General features: G+C 40.6%; 1 protein-coding gene across 1 annotated transcript in view; it reads right to left on the bottom strand.

Moving 5' to 3' along the window:
• Positions 1-1,848, bottom strand: part of TBCA (tubulin folding cofactor A) — a 77,522-nt gene extending 75,674 nt beyond the window's left edge. The window contains exon 1 of the mRNA XM_086698271.1: positions 1,690-1,848. Coding sequence (XP_086554397.1) covers positions 1,690-1,742 — 53 coding nt within the window. The 5' untranslated portion in view covers positions 1,743-1,848. The remainder of the gene's footprint in view (positions 1-1,689) is intronic.
• Between the last annotated feature and the right edge of the window lie 19,256 nt (positions 1,849-21,104).

Raw genomic sequence — 21,104 nt, 5'->3', positions numbered from 1 at the left:
ACTACTTGAACTAACTTTACAAACTAGTATGGATCATTAGGATAAGAAATGACAAGGCGATATAGGTAATTAACCGAAAACTACCTCTAGGAGTCATTTCTCCTGACTCTTGGCCTAAAGAACTCTCCATTATACCCTGGTAATTCTGCCAAATAGATTTACTAAAACGACCTAACAAATCTGGCAAAAATGAACAACGGAAGGTGAGTGATAATGCAAATTATTTACACTTTCTATTATACATGGCAGTTCTCCTATTTCACACATTTAAAAAAATACTCTGTTTTAGAGCATTGTAGCTTTAGTTGTAGATCAGAAACTTTTCCCTGTTCTGTTTCCCTGTTTCTTTTCCGTGTTCTGCCATTAAGTAGCACAAATTTAGTTTTTCCATTTTAACTTCACTAAACCTCAGCTTCTCACTTCTCAAACAGGAACACACACAATACTATTAGTTAACATTTACCAGCCACTGGCTACTTGCCACATGCTGTGTTAGAACAGCACAGCAGGTGTGGGTACTAACTCCATTTTACAGATGAGGAAACCGAGGCACGGTGCAACGTCATGTATTCAACAACAGGCAACAACCGGCAGAATCCAGATCTGAACCCAAGCTGTCTCACCTGAGCAAAGGCTGTGCGTTTAACTACTACTCATACTACCTTCTTACTGCCTTGACAGTAAAGCTTCTAGGAAAGTACAGTGCAAAACTGTGCTAAGCCTCAGAGGCAATGCACCTATTTAAGTGAATTTATCCTTCCTTTTGCCTTGCCCTTCCTCTGGGGGCAATAACAAAGGGAGGAGAAGGGGGCGAAGAGGAAGAAGCCAGAAGGCTAGGAGCAGACGTTTGTTTCTGCTGCAAAATAAGCTGCTACTTCAGCGGGCTGTTTATCTTTTCTCTGGGAATGCCTCATCAAAAAGTCTGGTGTCCCTGGGTCTGAACCGTGAAGGTCTAAGAAGCACTGAAGGGTCTAACAGCACTCAGCGCTACGGGCCAATTACAGGACTGGCCTGCCCTGCCCAGGCGAGTTATTTAAACAGCATCCACAGGCTCTGGGCGAGCTTCGGGGAAGCCGACGGGGGAGAGTCAGGCCGCAGAAGTTTGAGGGCTGTACTGGAAGTTCACGTCCCAGTTCTCAGAGGCTCCGAGTCCCGCCCCTCCGGGTCACAGGGCCCCAACAAGGCCTCATTTTTTGATGAGGGCTGGGCTCTCGGCGTCCCCTCTAAACTTCAGAAGGGGCTTGCATGTCCACCTGAGGGCAGGCAATGGACTGAATCCGCCTCCCTCCAGTCAACTTGGGCACGGAGACCCGCGCGGTGACCCAAACCGGCGCCCCCTCGGGCTGCGGGGCGCCGCCCCTCCACCCCCCTCGCGGCCGCTCCCAGGGCTCCCCCACCGCGGGCTCCCGAGGGGCGGGTCCGCGCCGACCCTAGTCGCCCAACGGTTCGGTTCTGGAGGAGAAAGGCAGGGGGAGGGGCGTGTCCCGGCTCGCGGGCTCTGGCACTGACGCGTCCCCGCCGCGTCCTGGCCCTGGCCCTGGCCCCGGCCCCGGCCCCGCCGGCCGCGGAGCCCCAGGTGAGGCCTGGAGCCGGGAGCCCGCCTCAGGCCTGCGCTCCGCCCGGCCTCTCGGGCCGCCATGAGGCGAAGGAGAGGAGGCGCTGACGTGTGCGCCGCTTGCGGCGCCTTACCGCTTCACTACGCCGGTTTTGATCTTGATCTGTCTCACGCGAGGATCGGCCATGATCCCTCGAGCGCCGCGGGAAGGAGGGGTGGAGAGCCGGCGTAACCGTGGAGGAAGACGGCGCGGAGGAGGCGGTAGTATCGGCGTAGTGGACGCGGACTGGCGCGCATGCGCAGACTCCGGCGCGGCCCTGCCCCCGGGCTACACCGAGGGGCGGGGTCGGGGGGTAGCGGGCCCGGGCAGGTCACTTCTCTTACCTGCTGTCACCCGCCTCCACCCACTTTCCCCCTCGTGGAACCCGCCCTCCCCTGCTCTCGTCTGGCTCGGACAGGCTTCCTTTTAGTGTGTGAACACTAAAAAAAAGTGAACACTAAAAGCCTTCTTTTAGTTTGGACACAAGTTACACTTTTCCCGGTGTCCACAGCCTGGGTGTTGTGGGAAACTTCAGTATCCCCCCAGGTAGATTGGTTTGGCTATAACATTGCTTTGCAAAACTATACGTTTAATGTATGGAATGACCTAAAAATTATTTTAAAGATATTTTCGGTATCATTATCTTGTGTCAAATGGGGTAATGTATGTTTAATGAAATAAACTGCTGTCATGCACGCAGTCGAGAAAATCTTGGCCCTCTACGTCAGATCTTTGCAAAACATGTTTGTAGGTATGTACCTCACAGAGGCAATGGCTGTAGAACTTATCAAATAATCATCACTTGTGTATCTTAAATATTCAACTTACAAAAATGTGTGCGGCATACAAAAGCTCGAGCTTCGTGGTCAGACAAACCAAGTGACTTTGGAGGTTCCACCGTATAATAGATGACACGGGGCACATAGGCCACTTAATCTCGCTGCTGAGCCCCATTGCCTTATATGCAAAATGGTAATAATGCCCACTTTACAGGGTAGATACTCAGATTAAATCTCAGTACCTGACGCATAGTGGATGCTTAACAACTTTTGACTCTTGTTTTATACTTACAAATAACATGTCCGTTGCATAAAATGAAATGCACCTCCAGTCGGCCTCTTTCTGATGGAGTCTCCCAAGGAATGCAGGGCAAAGCCTCCTTTGTTTTCTTATTTCTTGGTATCATCCTTCAAAGACATCTACCTGATTGTCTTTTCTGTTCCCTACACTTTATTTCCTCATTCTGGCTTTTCTGGCTAGCTCTGGAATACTCTTCCACCTTGCTAGCCCAAGACCCTTAGATTAAATCCAAGATCAAATCCCACCTTCTGGAGAAAGTCTACCATGACTGACCCCTGCCTGCTCAATGCTGCCTGAATGCATTTGAATCACCCAATATTATATTTTATTTTTGGTATGTTTCTTTAACAAAACGATTGTTTGAGGGATGCCTGGGTGGCTCACTCGGCTGAGCGTCTGCCTCTTCATTTTGTCTCAGATCATGATGCCAGGGTCGTGGGATTGAGCCCTACATCAGGCTCTGTGCTGAGCATGGAGCCTGCTTAAGATTCTCTCTCTCTCTCCCTCTGCCCTATTTGCACACACTCCCCTATTTGCACACACTCTTTCTCTGTCTGTTGCTGTCTCAAAAACAAACAAACAAACAAAAAACCCTATTGTTTGAGTACTTCATGAAGTTGTGCTTACTCTCCGAGTTGGATTAAAAGTATTTTTAAAAATTTTTTAATGTTTATTTTAGAGAGAGAGAGCGTGCGTGAGTGGGGGAGGGGCAGAGAGAGAGGGAGACACAGAATCAGAAGCATGCTCCAGGCTCTGAGCTGTCAGCACAGAGCCTGACTCAGGGCTGGAACCCACGAACCATGAGATCATGACCTGAGTGGAAGTTGGATGCTTAACTGACTCAGCCACCCAGGCACCCTTAAAGTATCTTTAGACGCAAATAAATAAATCCTTCAGTAAATCCTCCTCCTCTACCTCTACCTGGGTTCTATACACAGTGGATGCTAAATGCAATAAATACTGTCATCTGACTGGCTGGCACACTGAAATACAATTTCAAGTGACACAGCAAAACTATGAAATAATGGGGGGAGGGGTGGGGAAAGAGGTTCAAAACAAAACAAAAAACCAACAGACTCACCAAAGCAAAATGCTACAGTTAGAAATCCAGTAGATCATTAGTATAAAGCTACTGGGAGGTCCTTTAAGGCAAAGAAACAACAGGAGCTGAACCCACCCACCAAAAGATTATGCAGCTAGGGCTCTTGCTACTGTCAAGGATCTTCATTCAGGCAATAAAAGCCAATGTAAGGCTTCATAATCTTTTTGCCTTGGTTTTGTGCTGATTTGCAGGAGTTCCCCTCAGCCTAGGTTTTCTGGTGTAAACACCTCCTATCTTTTCCAACCCCCAACTCTATCTCTACCCTTTTGTCCTTTTTTTTCTTCATTTTAATGATCTTGTATCTGTGACTTTACTGTAAACCAGTAATTAATATAACGCAAAGACCTCTGCTGCTGCTGCTGCTGCTGTGTGTATCCAGGCTCTCAAGGACAGTGTGTGTTTATCTGTGTCTGTCTGTACTATGAATTAAGATCATGGAGTTTGGTCCCACCCTTAAGGATTGGGAATCAGGTGAAAGTGTTCCCAGTGTCAGGAGTTGACAGTGGTGGTAAAGAGCATGAACTGGGCCAGACTGTCTAAGGTCACATCCTAGCTCTATTTCTTACTCATTTTGCAAAATTGGACAAGTTACTAATCTCTCTACGTCCCAGTTTTTTCCTCTGTAAAATGTGGGTGATAATAATACCCACCTCATCAGGTTGTTACAAAACTTAAATAAGTTAATATTTGTAAATTGCTGAGGAGAGTGCTGGTAATTATTAAGCGCCATACAAAGCGTTCATTAAATAAATCAGTCATCTGGGAAAGAGGTCCTAAACAGGAAACGAAAAACACAGTAGGATGCATATTCATTTGACTATAGAAATGTCAATTCATGAGATCACACAAAATTCATGTTTGACTGTCAACTCCCTATAAAAAGGACCCATGTTCCACTTATTCATCACTATATCCCAACAGATAGCAATGCCTGGCACATAGTTGGTACTCAGTAAATATTTCTTGAATGAATAAATGCTGCTTTAAAACTTTTTTCCCATATAACAGTATGTCAGGGAACTTGCCCATTCCAGAATGGACTGCTAAAATAATCTGAAACATCCTCTCCCTCACACATACACCATTTTTCTCTGGGCCTTGTTCCTTTGGGTCTGGACTTTGAGGAAGTAGACTGACAGGTCACTTCTTGTTAGTGTAAGAGAGTACTAACCACAGGAGCCCTGCAGGACCATGCCCTAGGGCATTTGAAATACAAATTATGTAAACTGTATTTCTCACTGTTTGGCACCCTTTTTTTTTTTTTTTTTTTTTTAATTTTTTTTTTTTTCAACGTTTATTTATTTTTGGGACAGAGAGAGACAGAGGATGAACGGGGGAGGGGCAGAGAGAGAGGGAGACACAGAATCGGAAACAGGCTCCAGGCTCTGAGCCATCAGCCCAGAGCCCGACGCGGGGCTCGAACTCACGGACCGCGAGATCGTGACCTGGCTGAAGTCGGACGCTTAACCGACTGCGCCACCCAGGCGCCCCTGGCACCCTTTTGTTTTATTATCCCTAAACTTTAATTGAGTTCTTTTTAAATTTTCCAGCCTGGGACTTAGATGAACTATGGGAATGAACCTGTAGCGCGACTCTGTAAGGGATACATTTATGAACATTTGAGATTGAGGGCTGAAAAGATCCCCAGGACTTGGGGGAATCTTTCAGAACAAGGGGAAAGCGTAGTTCTCTCCTCCCTGAGTGGCAATTCTTCCATTGCTACTCTTGAAGAATTGCAGTAATATTTTTACTAAAGAACACTGCTAAGGGGCACTTGCGTGGCTCAATCAGTTGAGTGTCTGGCTCTTGATTTTGGCTCAGGTCATGATCTCACCGTTTAGGAGATGGAGCCCTATATCAGGCTCTGCGCTGGCAGCACGGAGCCTGCTTGGGATTCCCTCTTTTCTCTCTCTGCCTCTCCGCCACTCTCTCTCTCTCTCTCTCTCTGTGTCAAATTAAATAAATAAACATTAAAAAAAAAAAAAAGAACACTGCAGATTCCCTTATAAATAACAAGTTGTTTTCCCCAGAGCTTACAGAGCTATAATCTCAGTCTCACCATCACTTCATGCTATTCTCTCCCAATTGACTCCAAGCTCCTCAAGATTAGTTACCACATTATATTCATCTTAGTGCCCCCAGCATCAAACTTAATGGCTAGGTGTTTGGAGAGGCATAGTAAGTCTTTTCTGAGTTAAAGAAAAATCAAATATGGAATTGAGATAGATTTCTAATTCTGACAAAAACAAAGACTGGTCATGTCTTTACCTTCCTGGAACTCTGAGACAATCTGCATGCAGTGAGACTGAAATAGTGCTGAACGCAATTGCTCTGATGCTGTACTTCTGTTGAATAAAACCAGGTGGCCAACTGGAGAAGCCATCCCTGGGGAGATAAATAAAGAAACACTGTTGATAAAAGTATACTTTTTGTGAAATGTCTCTGATAATTACCTCTGGGTGCATGAGAGACTTGAAATGTTTCCTTCATCATTAGGAATTGCACCTCTTCTGAAGAGACCTAGATCTGCTTTCTTCTCTGTTACTTGTACAGTTTTTCAAATTTTCGTGGCCCTCCCTCTAACTGGAGCCACTGCAGTGGCACCCAGTGACACGCAGACTTTGACCAGCATCGAATGGCTACAACCTGGAAGTGCCTTGCTTCAGGCCTAGGCCATGAGCCCCACAGAGACAGCAGACAGGCCTGGGAAACTTCTCAGTTCACATGTGTACAGAAGCCAATATTGCAGTGGTACAGGAACCTGTGGATCAAATGCTCCCATCTTCAGTTCTCCAGGCAGTAGACACATTTCATAAAACGCTTCAGATGGTCCCATGGAATCAAATACCAGTCACCTGTAGCACTTGATGAACTCAATAATCCATGCTTGATTTTTCTTTTTTTCTTTTGGCAAGAGAGACAGAGAGGGTGTAAGTGAGCAAGAGGCAGAGGGAGAGAGAGAGAGAGGGAGTTGAGGTTCACCCAAAGAGGGGATCCAGCTCACCCCATGTGGGAGTCGAACTCACGAAACATGAGATCATGACCTGAGCCCAAGTCAGATACTTAACAACTGAGCCAGCAAGGTGCCCACATTTTTTTTTTCTTTCCCTGTTTCATTTATCCATTGTTCACTCCTGGCCTTCAGAATCACTTTCCAAATAAATGGGGTAGTAATATGCTGCATTTGGGAATACTATTCTGACGGATTAATCAAGGGAATCAGAACACTGCCAGCTTTGAATGGAGCACAGAGCAAGAGTAGGTTCTGCATCCAGTTTGGGCTGCAGTACAAGCTCCCCTGCTATTCAGGCCATATGACTCAGCAGTTCTAATGATGCTGATGTATCTGGTGGATAAGGATCCTGGGTGGAGTCTCTGATAAACCCCAAGAGGAGAGCAGCACATAGGCCATGCCTATAGTGGTAGAGAAGTACTCACTTTTTGAAAGACAACTCCAGAAACACTCTGGGCCCTAGTAGAGACTTAGAATTGATAATGGGACACCAAGAAACTATAGGGCCAAAGCCACCAATTATCAGAGGAGCATTATCAGAGTCACTATGAGTGGGTTTAATGGGAATCCATTGTGGGGCGCCTGAGTGGCTTAGTCAGTTGAGTGTCCGACTCCTGATTTCGGCTCAGGTCCATGATCCCAGGGATATGGGACCAAGCCCGCATTGGGCTCCATGCTGACTCTGGAGCCTGCTTAAGATTCTCTCTCTCTGTCTCTCCTCTGCCCCTCTACCCTGCTCTCTCTCTCAAAAAAATTAAAAATAATATTAATCCACCGTGCAAAAATGGTACACCGGGGATTGAGCCCTAGCTGGTCATAGAAGTGCTAGGTAAATTTGTAGGACATCCAACTCTGTTAGTTTTGCCAACTCTATGGCCTCCCTGGGGATTCCCTTTGACCAAAGTCTTCTAACGGAGAAGGAAAATTTGGATCTCATCCACAGATGGGTCGGTACAGGAAGTTGATGTTAACTGTATAGGGACAGTTGCTGCACAATAGTCCACTCAGAGGTTGCCCTAGAGGACACCTGGAAAGAGAAGTCTTCCCCCGGCTGCAAAGCTACTAATGGAATACTTGGTCAGTGGCTTTATATAGATAGTGAAGTGCCCTGAGGTATGGATTCCTGGGCAGTGATGAATGGCTTGACTGGTTGGTCAGAGGCCTGAAAGAAACAAATTTGGCAGAAAAAGAAAAAGAAATATGGGAAAGACACCAGAAGTACACACAAAGCTTGTGATTTTGTGTCTCGTGTTAATGCCCCCCGAAGAGCATTGACCACTGTGGAAATAGTCACTAACCAAACTGACAAAATGACTTGTCCTATGGATGCCAAACAGCTTGTCTATTCAGCCACCACAGTGCAAGTCCATGAACAGAGTAGCCAGTGTAGCAGAGATGGGGGCTGTGGTAGGCAGCCTCTCAGATGACCACTAAGGATTCCTGCCTCCGGGCAGTCCTGTCCTTGCGTAATCTGCTCTCCGTGAACATGGATTTATTGATTCAACTCCAACAAACAGAATATGGCAGAAGTGATGGAATGTCACCTCTGACATTAGATTATAAAAAGGGCTGCCACCTTGTGTGCCCTTTCTTGGTTTCTCTTTGGTCATTCACAATGTAGATAGCCAGTTGCCAAGTCATAAGGCAGCCCTGTGGAGAAGGCCATGGGATGAGTGACTGAGGCTTGCCAACAACCACGTAAGTGAGCTTGGAAGAGGAACTGAGCCTCCAGACGAGACTGCAATCTCAGTCTACAGACTGACTGCTATCTCTTAAAACAGCTTAAGGTAGAGGCACTCAGCCAAACTGTACTAATTCCTGCCCTATAGAAACTGTGAGATAATGCTTGTTGTTTTAAGCCACTAACTTTTGGGGTAATTTGTTACGCAGCAAGAGATAACTAATGCAGAGCCTACGTATGGGCTCCCTTTCATCAAGCCTGACCTAGCTGCTGCCATTACTGAATGTCTAACCTGCCAGCAGTAGAGACCAATACTGAGCCCTTGAAATGGCACTATTCCAGGAGAATACTATCTGGTTGAGAGCTTGGTTACATAGGATGCCTTTCTCCCAGGAGTGTCCACTGTGGCAACCATGAGAATATACCACTCAGGTCTACCTTTTTTTTTTTTTTTTTAATTTTTTAATGCTAATTTATTTTAGAGAGAGAGACAGAGAGACAGAGTCCAAGTGAGGGAGGGGCAGAGAGAGAGGGAGATACAGAATCCAAAGCAGGGTCCAGGCTATGAGCTGTCAGCACAGAGCCCAACGTGGGGCTTAAACCCACAAACCGCAAGATCATGACCTGAGCCAAAGTCGAACACTTAACTGACTGAGCCACCCAGGCGTCCCTCAGGTTTACCTTTCAAGAGAAACCTCTGTGTGGAGCATAGTTAAATGTCAGCCTTCAGCTTCTATGCCTTTGGATTCATGTATTCACACCAAGGACACACTTCTCTCCCAGAAAATTACTGAGCACAGCAGTGGTATTAGAGCCGAATGATTCCTGTCCAATGTGGGGTTCCTCTAATGGGAACCTTTACTCAGGAACTTCCTATTAACCTGGGAAGACTTTACAAGAACTTCACTGAAGTCTAAAGCTCTTTCTAAAAAAAATTTTTATTTCTTTTTTTAAATGTTTTTTTATTATTTTTGCAAGAGAGAGAGAGAGAGACAGAGAGACAGAGAGACAGGGAGACAGAGGATCCCAAGCAGGCTCTGTGCTGACAGTGCAGGGCTGGAACTCATGAACTGTAAGATCATGACCTGAGCCAAAGTTGGATGCTTAACCAACTGAGCCACCCAGGAACCCCTAAAGCTCTTTCTATCCAATCTTTCCTCTGTCCTTTTCATACATGTCAGACCAGCCCTGTGTTGCAGTGTAAAGTTTTTCCCAGCTTACTCTGCTCCCTCCCTTCATGTTCTTTACAGGTGTTTCCTTCAATAGATTCTTGCCTGTCTAATCCTATCTTGGCTTCTGCTTCTTGAAGGATCTAAACTGACACAGGCACTGATTTATCCTTACCATAATTGACATCTGTTGTAGACAGGGATTGGCTTATTGACAGGGTATTACATTCAACACTGCCTGAGATCAAAAGAAGTATAACAATGAAACCACAGAATCCCCTGGTCTTACCATATGCCTCATCACCTAGAAGCAACCAGTTTAACAGAATGATAGAATACCACATGAAAGACTCAGCTAATGTGACAACTTGGGGACAGTATACTGTATGGTTGGGGCACCATTCCCCAGGATATGATATATGCACGGAACAAAGAGCTGACATTGCATACCTCAACGCAAAGAATACATGGAATGGAACCAAGAAACCAAGTGGTGGAAATAGGATAGGCATCTTTTACCATCACATCTAGTAACCTACTTATGGTATTTGTTCTTATTGTCATGCCACCTTAGGCTCTGTTAGATTCAAGGTCCTAGTTCCATGGAGAATACTTCCACTATAGGAAATAACAAGAATTCCACTGACTTTAAAGCTATGCCTTCTATCGGATACTACTATGCTATTGCTTTGGGCTCCTTATGTGAGTGGACTACCAGACAGGAGAGAGAGAGAGAGAGAGAAAATTTGCTATCCTGGTAGTGGGAATTGATCCTAAATGCCATGAGGAGCTAGGGTTATGACTTCACAGTAGATGCAGGGAACAAAGTGTCTAAAACTTAGGGCATTCTCTAGGGGTGTTGTTTTAAGCCACTAAGTTTGCGTTATTTGTTACAGCAGCAATGGGAAACGAATATACTATCGGCTGATGTCACCTGTGGCCCAGTCTTCTTTTCTCTGCCAAAGCATGTTTCTACTAACCCAAGAGCATCAGCCAGGACATTAGTCACATCACTTCTGACTGAGCACATGACTTCTTAGGAACTTGTGGAGTCTGCCTGCAGCTCACCAAAAATGGAGCCTACCCAAGATGATTTTACAGAACACACATATGCTGAACATATGCATGTCCTGTAACTCACAAATTGTTCTGCAAGTATCAGGTACAAATGCTTACATAGGTTTCCTAAAAGACATGCACAAGAATGTTCAGGTAGGATTATTTATAATGGCAAGAAACTGGAAACAACATAACACTGTGGCTTGCTTTTTCACTCTTTGAGTGGTATATTCAATGAACAGAAGTTCTCAATTTTACACTTAGATTTTAGCAATCTAGCTATGACATTTCCCCGTTTATAGTGAGTGTTCTTTGTATCCTATTTAAAAAATCTTTGCCTACACACAAGGTCATGAAGATACTATCTTATGTTTTATTATAGATGATTGTTTTAACCTTTCACATTTAGATCCACATTCCACTAGAATTCATATTTGTATATGGTGTGAGGTAGAGGTCAATATCAAATTTTTTACTATATTAATTCATCTCTGTTTAAAGCCCTCCCCATACTATACTTCCTGCTATATTCATAAACTGTTAGTAGTGGGGCACCTGGGTGGCTCGGTTGGTTAAGCCTCTGACTCTTGATTTTGGTTCAGGTCATGATCTCATGGTTTGTGAGATCAAGCTCTGCATCGGGCTCTGTGCTGACAGCACAAGCTTGCTTGGGATTCTCTCCCTCTCTCTGCCGCTCCCCCTGTGCTCTCTCTCTTAAAATAAATACACATGTAAAGTAAAAAAATAAAAAAAAAAACCAGTTAGTGGCATCTATAATAGACACTATTAACTGGTTTATCCAACATCATTCCCCAAATCCTTCTTCCTTACCTGCTTCCATTGTAGGGCCTATTTTCTCAACCTCCCTTGTGGCTAGAGGTCTCTAGGTGCACAGTTCTGGGCAATTACAGATAAGTGGAAATATGTAGGTGGTTGCTGCAAGTGACTTGGATTTCTAGATAAAAGATATCCCTTTCTAGATAAAAGGGATAAAGTCTGTTATCTGCCCCCTTCCCACTTCTTCCAGGAAAGTAGATGGAATAACTGAAATTAAAATATCCATCTTTCAATCATAAGGAAAGGCAAAATTTCAGAGACACCATCCTGACACTACTGAGCTGCTGTTTCAAAACCCAAATCAAAACCAAAACAATCAGCTGTCTATGTCTATTCATGTGATAAATATGAATAAGGATAAAACAAATCCTTAGGTATTCAAGCTACTCTTTATGAGGTTTCTATTACTAGCAGTCCAAAGGATTTTTCTAACTGATACAGAATCGATTAGGACTTCGTGTATATGTCTGTTGGGGAAAGGGGAAGATATAACCATTGGATCCCTGGAACATGTCTATGAAAACAAAAATATCTCCAACTGTGGCTTTCATAACATGTTGTGCTCTCATTGTATGCGTGTACTAAACATGCAACTTAAATGGCTACAGGTCACAGAGTATGGATGTTGGATGGCTACATGTTTTAGACAATAGAAATTCTATACAGGCATCAAGAGAATATAATGCTTTTGTCAGTGACTTAGAGAGGGCCCTATTTACAGCTGAACAGGTATCTGATATAACAATTCATTGTTCTGACACATATTGCAATCATGATGTGCAGTTTTTAATGCATCATGTTACATTAGCTAGGCCATAGTCTAATACCGTGTAACATAAATTTTGCCAAAAGGAATGACATTACATGACACTGACTTTTAAAAGACACACACTATTTTTTCAGATCACATACCTTTTATCCATGAGTGCCCAATTCAAAAATCAAGCTGGCAGACAAAAGTGGAGTGAATGTGTAGCCTTAAAGCAGCATATTTATCTTGAGTAGTTTTGCACATTTCTACCTGTAGTCAATGATTCCATTCCATTTTTATGTTGAAATGCATGAGCAACATTAATGGACCTTTTTTTGTCACCTGAAGTAAGACTTTTATTCAGGGTCAATCAAGAGAGACCTGAAAGGTGTTTTTGGATTTCATGCTATGGATAAAATCTTTTTATGTGTTTATCATGAGCTCTATGACTATTTTATTTGAAACTATCACCAAAATATTTATGATTATTTTATTTTTATCCTATCTATGACTCTTTATTCCTTTCAATAAGATATCTTCCCTAGGTGTGAAATATTTTCAGTTGTCATTATATATTCTTTTTTGATAACAATACGAAATGTAACATGAAAGGCATAAGGATTTTTGGACAACAGATTACAGTTTTTAGATTATAAAAAGAATATTCTAAATACTGGTTCACTTTGCGATTCATTCATATAGGTTTTTGAATTTAAATTACTTGCTTCTTTTACAAATTATCTTCCAACTGGGGCGTCTGGGTGGCTCAGTCGGTTAACTGAGTCAGTCAGTCTGACTTTGACTCAGGTCATGATTTTGCGGTTCGTGAGTTTGAGTCAGGCTCTGTGCTGACAGCTCAGAGCCTGCAGCCTGGAGCTTGCTTTGGATTCTGTGTCTCCCTCTCTCTCTGCCCCTCCCCAGCTTGCACTCTCTTTCTCTCAAGAATAAATAAATATTAAAAAATTTTTTAAAAATTATCTTCCAACAGAGTTTCTTACCTATTACAGTAAATTACTTAAGGTTTAGGGAATTCTTTATGGTTTTAAACCTAACATAAAAAAAATTAAGCTATCATCTGCCAAGGGGAAGAAAGTCTTTTTGAAATAGATTTTTCTCTAATATTTTAAAATAATATAAAGATATTACTCTTAATTGAAGAGAGAAATTTCATTTAAACTTCCACAACTTCCAATTCCAACATTACTACTCTAATATTTAATTACTGTATTGTCATTTAATTATTACCACAATTATTTTCCTTCCCTTATTACCATATTTTTTGAACATGCACGGGTGGGTATGATTGCCATTTAATCATATAATTGAGATTTTTAAGAATTCTTTCCATATAAGATTTACATGCTTCCAAATGATTTGGAAACTTAAGAGCTGAAAGAACTCAACCGATTTTCCTTGTTTTTTTGGCCACATAAGAAATCACAGTAATGGAATTCAATATAGTTGAATTCAGTACAACTGGAGGTCTCCATGACGGCAAGTAAACGTAATTAATGACTGATTTTTTCCCCACTCTTGTTTTTCCCCACTCTCTACGCAAATGTTTTGGCGTTCAGCCATGCAGCAATGCTCCAGAAATGATTAAAAGTAGGGATTTAGGCCTTGGCTAAGACAGGTTCTTACTGGATAAATTTCAGTAATTCACTAATTCTCTCGGACACTCCGTTTCCTCAACTGTAAAGTGGAGATAAAATATCTGTCACACAGGGTTGTGGTTGTTGTGAAAATTATACAAGACAATGTATATCAAGGAGCTAGCACAATGTGTGGCACATCGTAAGTACTCAATAAATGGTAACTATTATTATTATCCTTACTCATGTAGGCAAAAAAAAAAAAAAATCCCAGAATTGATGCTCTTCAGTAAAATAATAAATTTAATAAATAAGAATTAATGATAATTAATAAAACTTGATAAATTGTGGAGCAAATTTATTTTTTTCAATGAACTTGCAAAGAATTCTAATAGAAACCACCACTTATCTATAAACGAAGGTTATAATTGATACAAATATCATAGGATTGATCTTCTGCAAACAGTAAATGAAAAGAATCTTCGCATATTAAATCTATTATTGGTAATTTGCAATATTAAAATGTCCTTTAAATAAATACATTTAATATATTCTATGTAAATTTTTCCTATTGGATTTAATGCTAGGATTTTATGTAACTCTGGAAAAACAATTAATTTTTTCATTTTCCTTCTGAAGACTTATGGAATGATAAAATGCAAAAGTGTGAATAAAGATATAATTCTTAAAATGTAGTAAATGCTCAATAAATGATCATTATTATTTCCAAATATGGCAGAAGCTATGTAAGTGAATTTTTATCACTCTGATGGACATATTGTACATTAAAAAATATTTATAGCAATATTTAAAATAGTGCATCTTGGGCCGCCGGGTAGCTCAGTTGGTTAAGTGTCAGACTTTGGCTCAAGTCCTGAGTTCCAGACCCACATTGGGCCTGCTTCAGATTCTGTGTTTCCCTCTCTCTCTGCCCCTCCCTGCTCTTGCTCTGTTTCTCTCTCAAAAACAAACAAACATTAAAACAAACAAACAAACAAAATAGCACATCTTAGGGGCACCTGGGCGGCCTCAATGGTTAAGTGTCCGACTTTGGCTCAGGTCATGATCTCATCATTCATTAGTTCGATCGCCACGTCAGGCTCTATGCTGACAGCTTAGAGCCTGGAGCCTGCTTCAGATTCTGCGTGTTCTCTCTCTCTGCCCTCCTCTGCTTGTGCTCTGTCTCTCAAAAATAAATAAACATTAAAAAAATTTTTAAATAATGCATCTTAATGCAGCCTATACTTTTCTTTCAGTATAACAAAAGACAATTCATGTAGGGAAATTCCTAAGAGTTAAAGGAAAACAAAGATGAAAATAAAAAAAATTGCAGGAAAGCGTTTATTAGCATGTTCAATTATTTATTTAAAAAAATGGGGGCACCTGGTTGGCTCATTTGGTAGCACATGCAATTCTCAATCTTGGGGTTGTGAGTTTGAACCCCATGTTGGGTATAGAGACTAATTAAAAAAATAAAATCTTAAAAAACAAAATGGGGCACCTGGCTGGCTCAGTTGGTGGAGGATGTGACTCTTGATCTTGGGGTTGTGAGTTCTAGCCCCATGTTGGATGTAGAGATTACTTAAAAATAAAATCTTAATAAATAAATAACAAGATAAAATAAAATTAAAAATGAGAATTTATCTTCACCAAATCATTAGAGAATATACTTGAAATGAAATATTAACTCCTATCAGGGCGCCTGGGTGGCTCGGTTGGTTAAGCGTCCGACTTCGGCTCAGGTCATGATCTTGCAGTTTGTGAGTTCCAGTCCTGCATCCGGCTCTGGACTGACAGCTCAGAGCCTGGAGCCTGCTTCAGATTCCGTGTGTCCGTGTTTCTCTCTGTCCCTCCCCTGCTCATGTTCTGTCTCTCTCTCTCAAAAAATAAATGAACATTAAAAAAAAAAAAGGAAATATTAATTCCTATTAAAAAAATTAGTACCTACAAGTGAAAACTGGAACATAATTTAAGTCATATACCCATGGTAAAATTTGCCTTCCTTGCTTGATAAAAGTTAATTTCCACAAGTAAAGATGAAAGAAAGATTTTACACGCACTGCTCTGTAAGTGGTGGTGAAGTTTGATTGAATATCACACAAATCAAGCAACTATGTTTTAACTATTCTAACAGGAATAAAAAGTAGTGGGGAAAAGCATTCAGACACACCGTCTGTCCAAAAAAAAAAAAAAAAAAAAAGACACACTGTCTTTCTAGACCATAATGCACTTCTTGATTACAAAATGATAACCACAGCAGGCTGGATGAATATTTTGTGAAATATTCAAAAGGAGAAAAGGAAGCTTTAGAGTAAATAAATAAACTCCTAGCTGCCAATGGCTGTTGCAACCTGCTTACGCTGAACACCCACTGTGCCCTTGTGAAACTAATTGGAAATAGGTATAAGCCTACAAAGACAAAAATGAGTCAAGAACAACAGCATAATGAATTTAATATAAAGCTCTGAGCTGAAAGAGAGCAGAAGTAGGGGTTGAGAAAAGGAAAGTGTTAAGGGTGAAAATTGGTTGGGGGTGAAATAGGTCAAAAAGATCTGATCAAGGTGAGAAGACCTGGGGCAGTTAGGGATAGCAATGTCCTGAGTTCTTTAAAGTTTTCTAGATTTGGGAGGTGAGAAGTAGAATACTGGTTTCCTGTTTTTGTTAAAATATTGTTTCAGTTGTTTAACAGAGATTGAATAACAGTGGCATAAATAAAAGAGGTGGTAGGTTTGCTCTGCTCTATTAGGTTCTAGAAGCCTAGACACCTTCTGAGTTCTTCCATGCATGCTGTAGGATGTTGCTCTTTCCTGTGTGCTCAGAGATGGCTCCCATGCCAGCCTTACATTCCATGTCCTTTTAAGGGCACCAACTGGAAATAACCGAAACACTTCTATTCAAATCCTATTGGCCGGAATTTGGTTACATGGTCACACTTATTTACGAGAGAGGAGGAAAAAAGTAGTCTCCAGTTGGGTGGCCATGTGTCCCATTAATAGGGTTTCTTTTACTAAGAAGAAGAAAGAGTAAATATTTAGGGACAAGTAGAAGTCTCTGCCACAGGCCTGCTTTGGAATAGAAAATATATCACTGATTCCACTCGCTTCAGTATACACTTGGGAGAGAGGTAAGTAGATTGGAGGAAATTTGCATGCCTTGTTAACTACAGGTCTTTGCCAATTACCATACTTTCTTGACGATTTCAGCTTAGTAGTAAGTCTTTTTCTAATTTTTCAAATGTGTTTATTTTTGAGAGAGAGAGAGAGAGAGACAGAATTCAAAGCAGACTCCAGGCTCCACACTGTCAGCACAGAGCCCAAGGTAGGGCTTGAACTCACGGACCATGAGATCATGACCTGAGTCCAAGTTGCTCGCTTAACCAACTGAGTCACCCAGGTGCTCTTTTTTTTTTTTTCATGTTTATTTATTTTATTTTGAGAGAAAGCATGAGCAGAGGAGGGGCAGAGAGAGAGAAAGAGAATCCTAAGCAAGCTGCCAGCTGCCAGCACAGAGCCTGATGTACGGCTTGAACTTTCCACCTGGGAGATCATGACCTGAGCCAAAATCAAGAGTTAGACTCTTAACCGACTGAGCCACTCAGGTGTCCGGGTTAAGTCTTGAAATTAGATACTATGAATCCTTTGCTGTTCTTTTTCAAAATTGTTTTGGCCATTTGAACTCAGGGGCTTTTTTCCTAAATTTAGGATTTGCTTGTCATTATCTACAAAAATTCCTGCTGGGAATTTGATTGGGATTATATAAAATCTATAGATAAATTTGAGACAAATTGACAAGTTAGCAATATTGAGTCTTAGAATTCATGGATTCAACATGTATCTCCATTGCCTTCATTAATATAAATTATAGTTTTTAGTATATAAATCCTGCCTGTATTTTGTAGTATTTATAGCTAAGTATTTCCTTTTGTGTGTGTGTTATCATAAATTAAGAAAATTCTGATTTCTAATTGTTCATTGGCAAACATATAGAAACCAATTGAATTTTTATATATTGGTCTTGTGTCCTATAATCTTGCTAACCTCATTTAGAACCTTTTTTTTTTTTTTTTTTTTTTTTTGGAGATTCCATGGGGTTTTCTACATGGACAATCATGTCATTTGCAAAAAGAGACAGTTTATATCTTCTTTTCTACCTCCTGCCCTTATTTTTTATCTTAGCATGCAGGGTTTTTTTTAAACCACTGACTAAGATGTAGCTATTTTGCAGATGGTTTTATCAAGTTAAAGAAATTCCTTCCTATTCCTAGTTTTCTGAGAGTTTTGATCATCAATGAATGTTGAATTTTGTCAAATTCTTTTTCATTTTTTGCAGCTATTGAGATCATCATGTGGATTTTCCACTTCACTATGTTCATATGGTGAATTACATTGATTGATTTTCAACTTATTGAATCAGCCTTGCACTCCTGGAATTAATATCACTTGGTCATGATGTATTATCCTTTTTTATATTCCTAGATTTTATTTTCTAACATGGTGTTGAGGGATATTGGTCTGCAGCTTTCTTTTATTGTCTTACCTTTTTCTGCTTTTGGTAATGGATAATTCCAGCCCCATAAAATAGCTGTTGCCTCCTCTCCTATTTTCTGGAAAAAAATAAGTAGAAATGAAACTAAAATTAAGTAGAAACTTTCCTACCTAAATGTTAGGTAGAATTCACCAATGAAACCATCTGAGCCTAGAATTTTTTGTTGTCAGAAAGTTTTTAACTGTAAATTCACTTTCTTTACTGGGTATAGAACTATTCAAGTTACCGAATTCTTCTCACATTTGGTAGCTTGTGTTTTTCAAGGAATTTTTCTATTTCATCCAAGTTGTTGAATTGTGGATATAGTACTGTCTGTGATATTCCTTTACCATCCTTTTAATTCCTATAGGGTCTGCAGTGTCCACCCTTTTCTTCCTGATATTGGTAAATTGTGTCCTCTCTCTCTTTTAAATTGAGGTAAAACACACAGAACATAAAATTAACCATTAATTACCTTAAAGTATACAATTCAGTGCCATTTAATATATTTATAATGCTGTGCAACCATAATCTCCTCTAATTTATTTTTTCAACGTTTTTTATTTATTTTTGGGACAGAGAGAGACAGAGCATGAACGGGGGAGGGGCAGAGAGAGAGGGAGACACAGAATCGGAAACAGGCTCCAGGCTCTGAGCCATCAGCCCAGAGCCCGACGCGGGGCTCGAACTCACGGACCGTGAGATCGTGACCTGGCTGAAGTCGGACTGCGCCACCCAGGCGCCCCTAATCTCCTCTAATTTAAAGACATTTTCAACACTCCACAAGGAAACCCTGCACCCAGTAAGCCTCTGGCAACCAGTAGTCTCACTCTATATGTGGATTTACCTGTTCTAGATACTTCATACAAATGAAATTATAAAATATATGATCTTTTGATAATTTCTTTCTCTTGTCATAATGTTTCAAGGCTCATCCATGTTGTAACATGTATTAGTATTTGGTTCCTTTTTAAGGCTGAAAAATAGTCCATTGTATAAATGCACCACATTTTGTTTATCCATTCATCAGCTAATTAACATTAGGGTTGTTTCTCCTTTTGGCTGTTATGAATGTGCAGATACAAATATTCATGTACAAGTATGTGTTTGAATATGTGTTTTCAATGTCTATTCTTTTTTTATACTTCAGTCTGGCTATATGTTTACCAATTTTTTCAACCTTTTCAAAGAGCTAGCTTTTGGTTTCATTGATCTTTATTGTTTTCTTTTTTTCCAATTATATACTATGACCCTGCTAAACTCATTTATTCATTTGCTTTGCATCTAATTTGCTCTTCTTTTACAGGTTGTATAAGGGAGAAGTTCAGATCATTGGTTTGAAACCTTTCTTTTGTTTCTAATATGAGCATTTAAAAAAATTTTTTTTCAACGTTTTTTATTTATTTTTGGGACAGAGAGAGACAGAGCATGAATGGGGGAGGGGCAGAGAGAGAAGGAGACACAGAATCAGAAACAGGCTCCAGGCTCCGAGCCATCAGCCCAGAACCTGACGCGGGGCTCGAACTCACGGACCGCGAGATCGTGACCTGGCTGAAGTCGGACGCTTAACCGACTGCGCCACCCAGGCGCCCCTAATATGAGCATTTTTAATATGAGAATATGAGCATTTTTCCTAACATGAGCATTTTCTTTGTTTTTTAGGAAAATGATTAACTTTATTTTTTTAAGTTTTATTTTAATTCAAATTAGTTAACATACAGTGTTATATTGGCTCCAGGAGTACAATATAGATATTCAACAATTCCATACATCAACCTTAATACGAGCATTTTCCAATATGAGCATTTATAAGTGCTATAAATTTCCATCTAAGCACTAATTTAGCTGCATCTCACAAATTTTGTTGCATTTTTATTTTCACTCAGTTCAAAATATTTTCTAATTTCCCTTGAGACTTCTTCTTTGACATGTAGATTATTTACAATGTGTTATTGGGGGATTTTCTAGATATATTTCTGTTCTTGATTTCTAATTTAATTCTCTTATGCTGGAAAACATACTTAGTATAATTTAAATTACTTTAAATGTGTTAAGGTATATGTTATGGCCCAGAGTATGGTCTATCTTGGTGAAAGTGCCTTGTACACTTGCAAAAAAAATGTGTATTCTTGTGTTGCTGAATGACATATTCTAAAAGTGTCAGTTAGATCCAGGGACTTGATGGTATTGGCCAATTTTGTATATCCTTATTGAATTCCTTCTGTTAGTTCTATCTATTACAAAGAGAAGAATGTTGAAATATTTTACCATAACTGCATGGTAGTTATGAAGCTCTGTTCTTAGGTGTATTCACATTTAAGACTATATGTCTTTTTGGTGAATTAACTCTTTTATTAACCTGCAATGTCTCCCTTTATCCTTGGCAATTTTCTATGCTCTGAACTCTACTTTGTCTTATGTTGGTATATTCTCTCCCTATTTCTTTTGATGAGTGTTTGAATGGTATACCTTTTTCCCCACTTTTACTTTAATTATATTTGAAGTGAGTATCTTATAGACAGCGTATATTTTGGTCTTATTTGGTTGCTAAATCTCTGTCTTTATTTGGTGTGTTTAGACCATTTACATTTAATGTAACTATTGATATGGTTGGATTACTATTTTATTACTTGCTTTCTTTTTGTCCCCTTCATTTTTTGTTTCTCCATTTCCCCTTTTTCTGTTTTCCTTTCATTATTTG

The sequence above is a fragment of the Puma concolor genome, chromosome A1 (genome assembly GCF_028749965.1).
Source record: "Puma concolor isolate L17-30 chromosome A1, mPumCon1.1.hap2, whole genome shotgun sequence".
Classification (NCBI taxonomy): domain Eukaryota; kingdom Metazoa; phylum Chordata; class Mammalia; order Carnivora; family Felidae; genus Puma; species Puma concolor.
The sequence above is the reverse complement of the archived record's forward strand: the minus strand, read 5'-3'. Positions and strand labels throughout refer to the sequence as shown.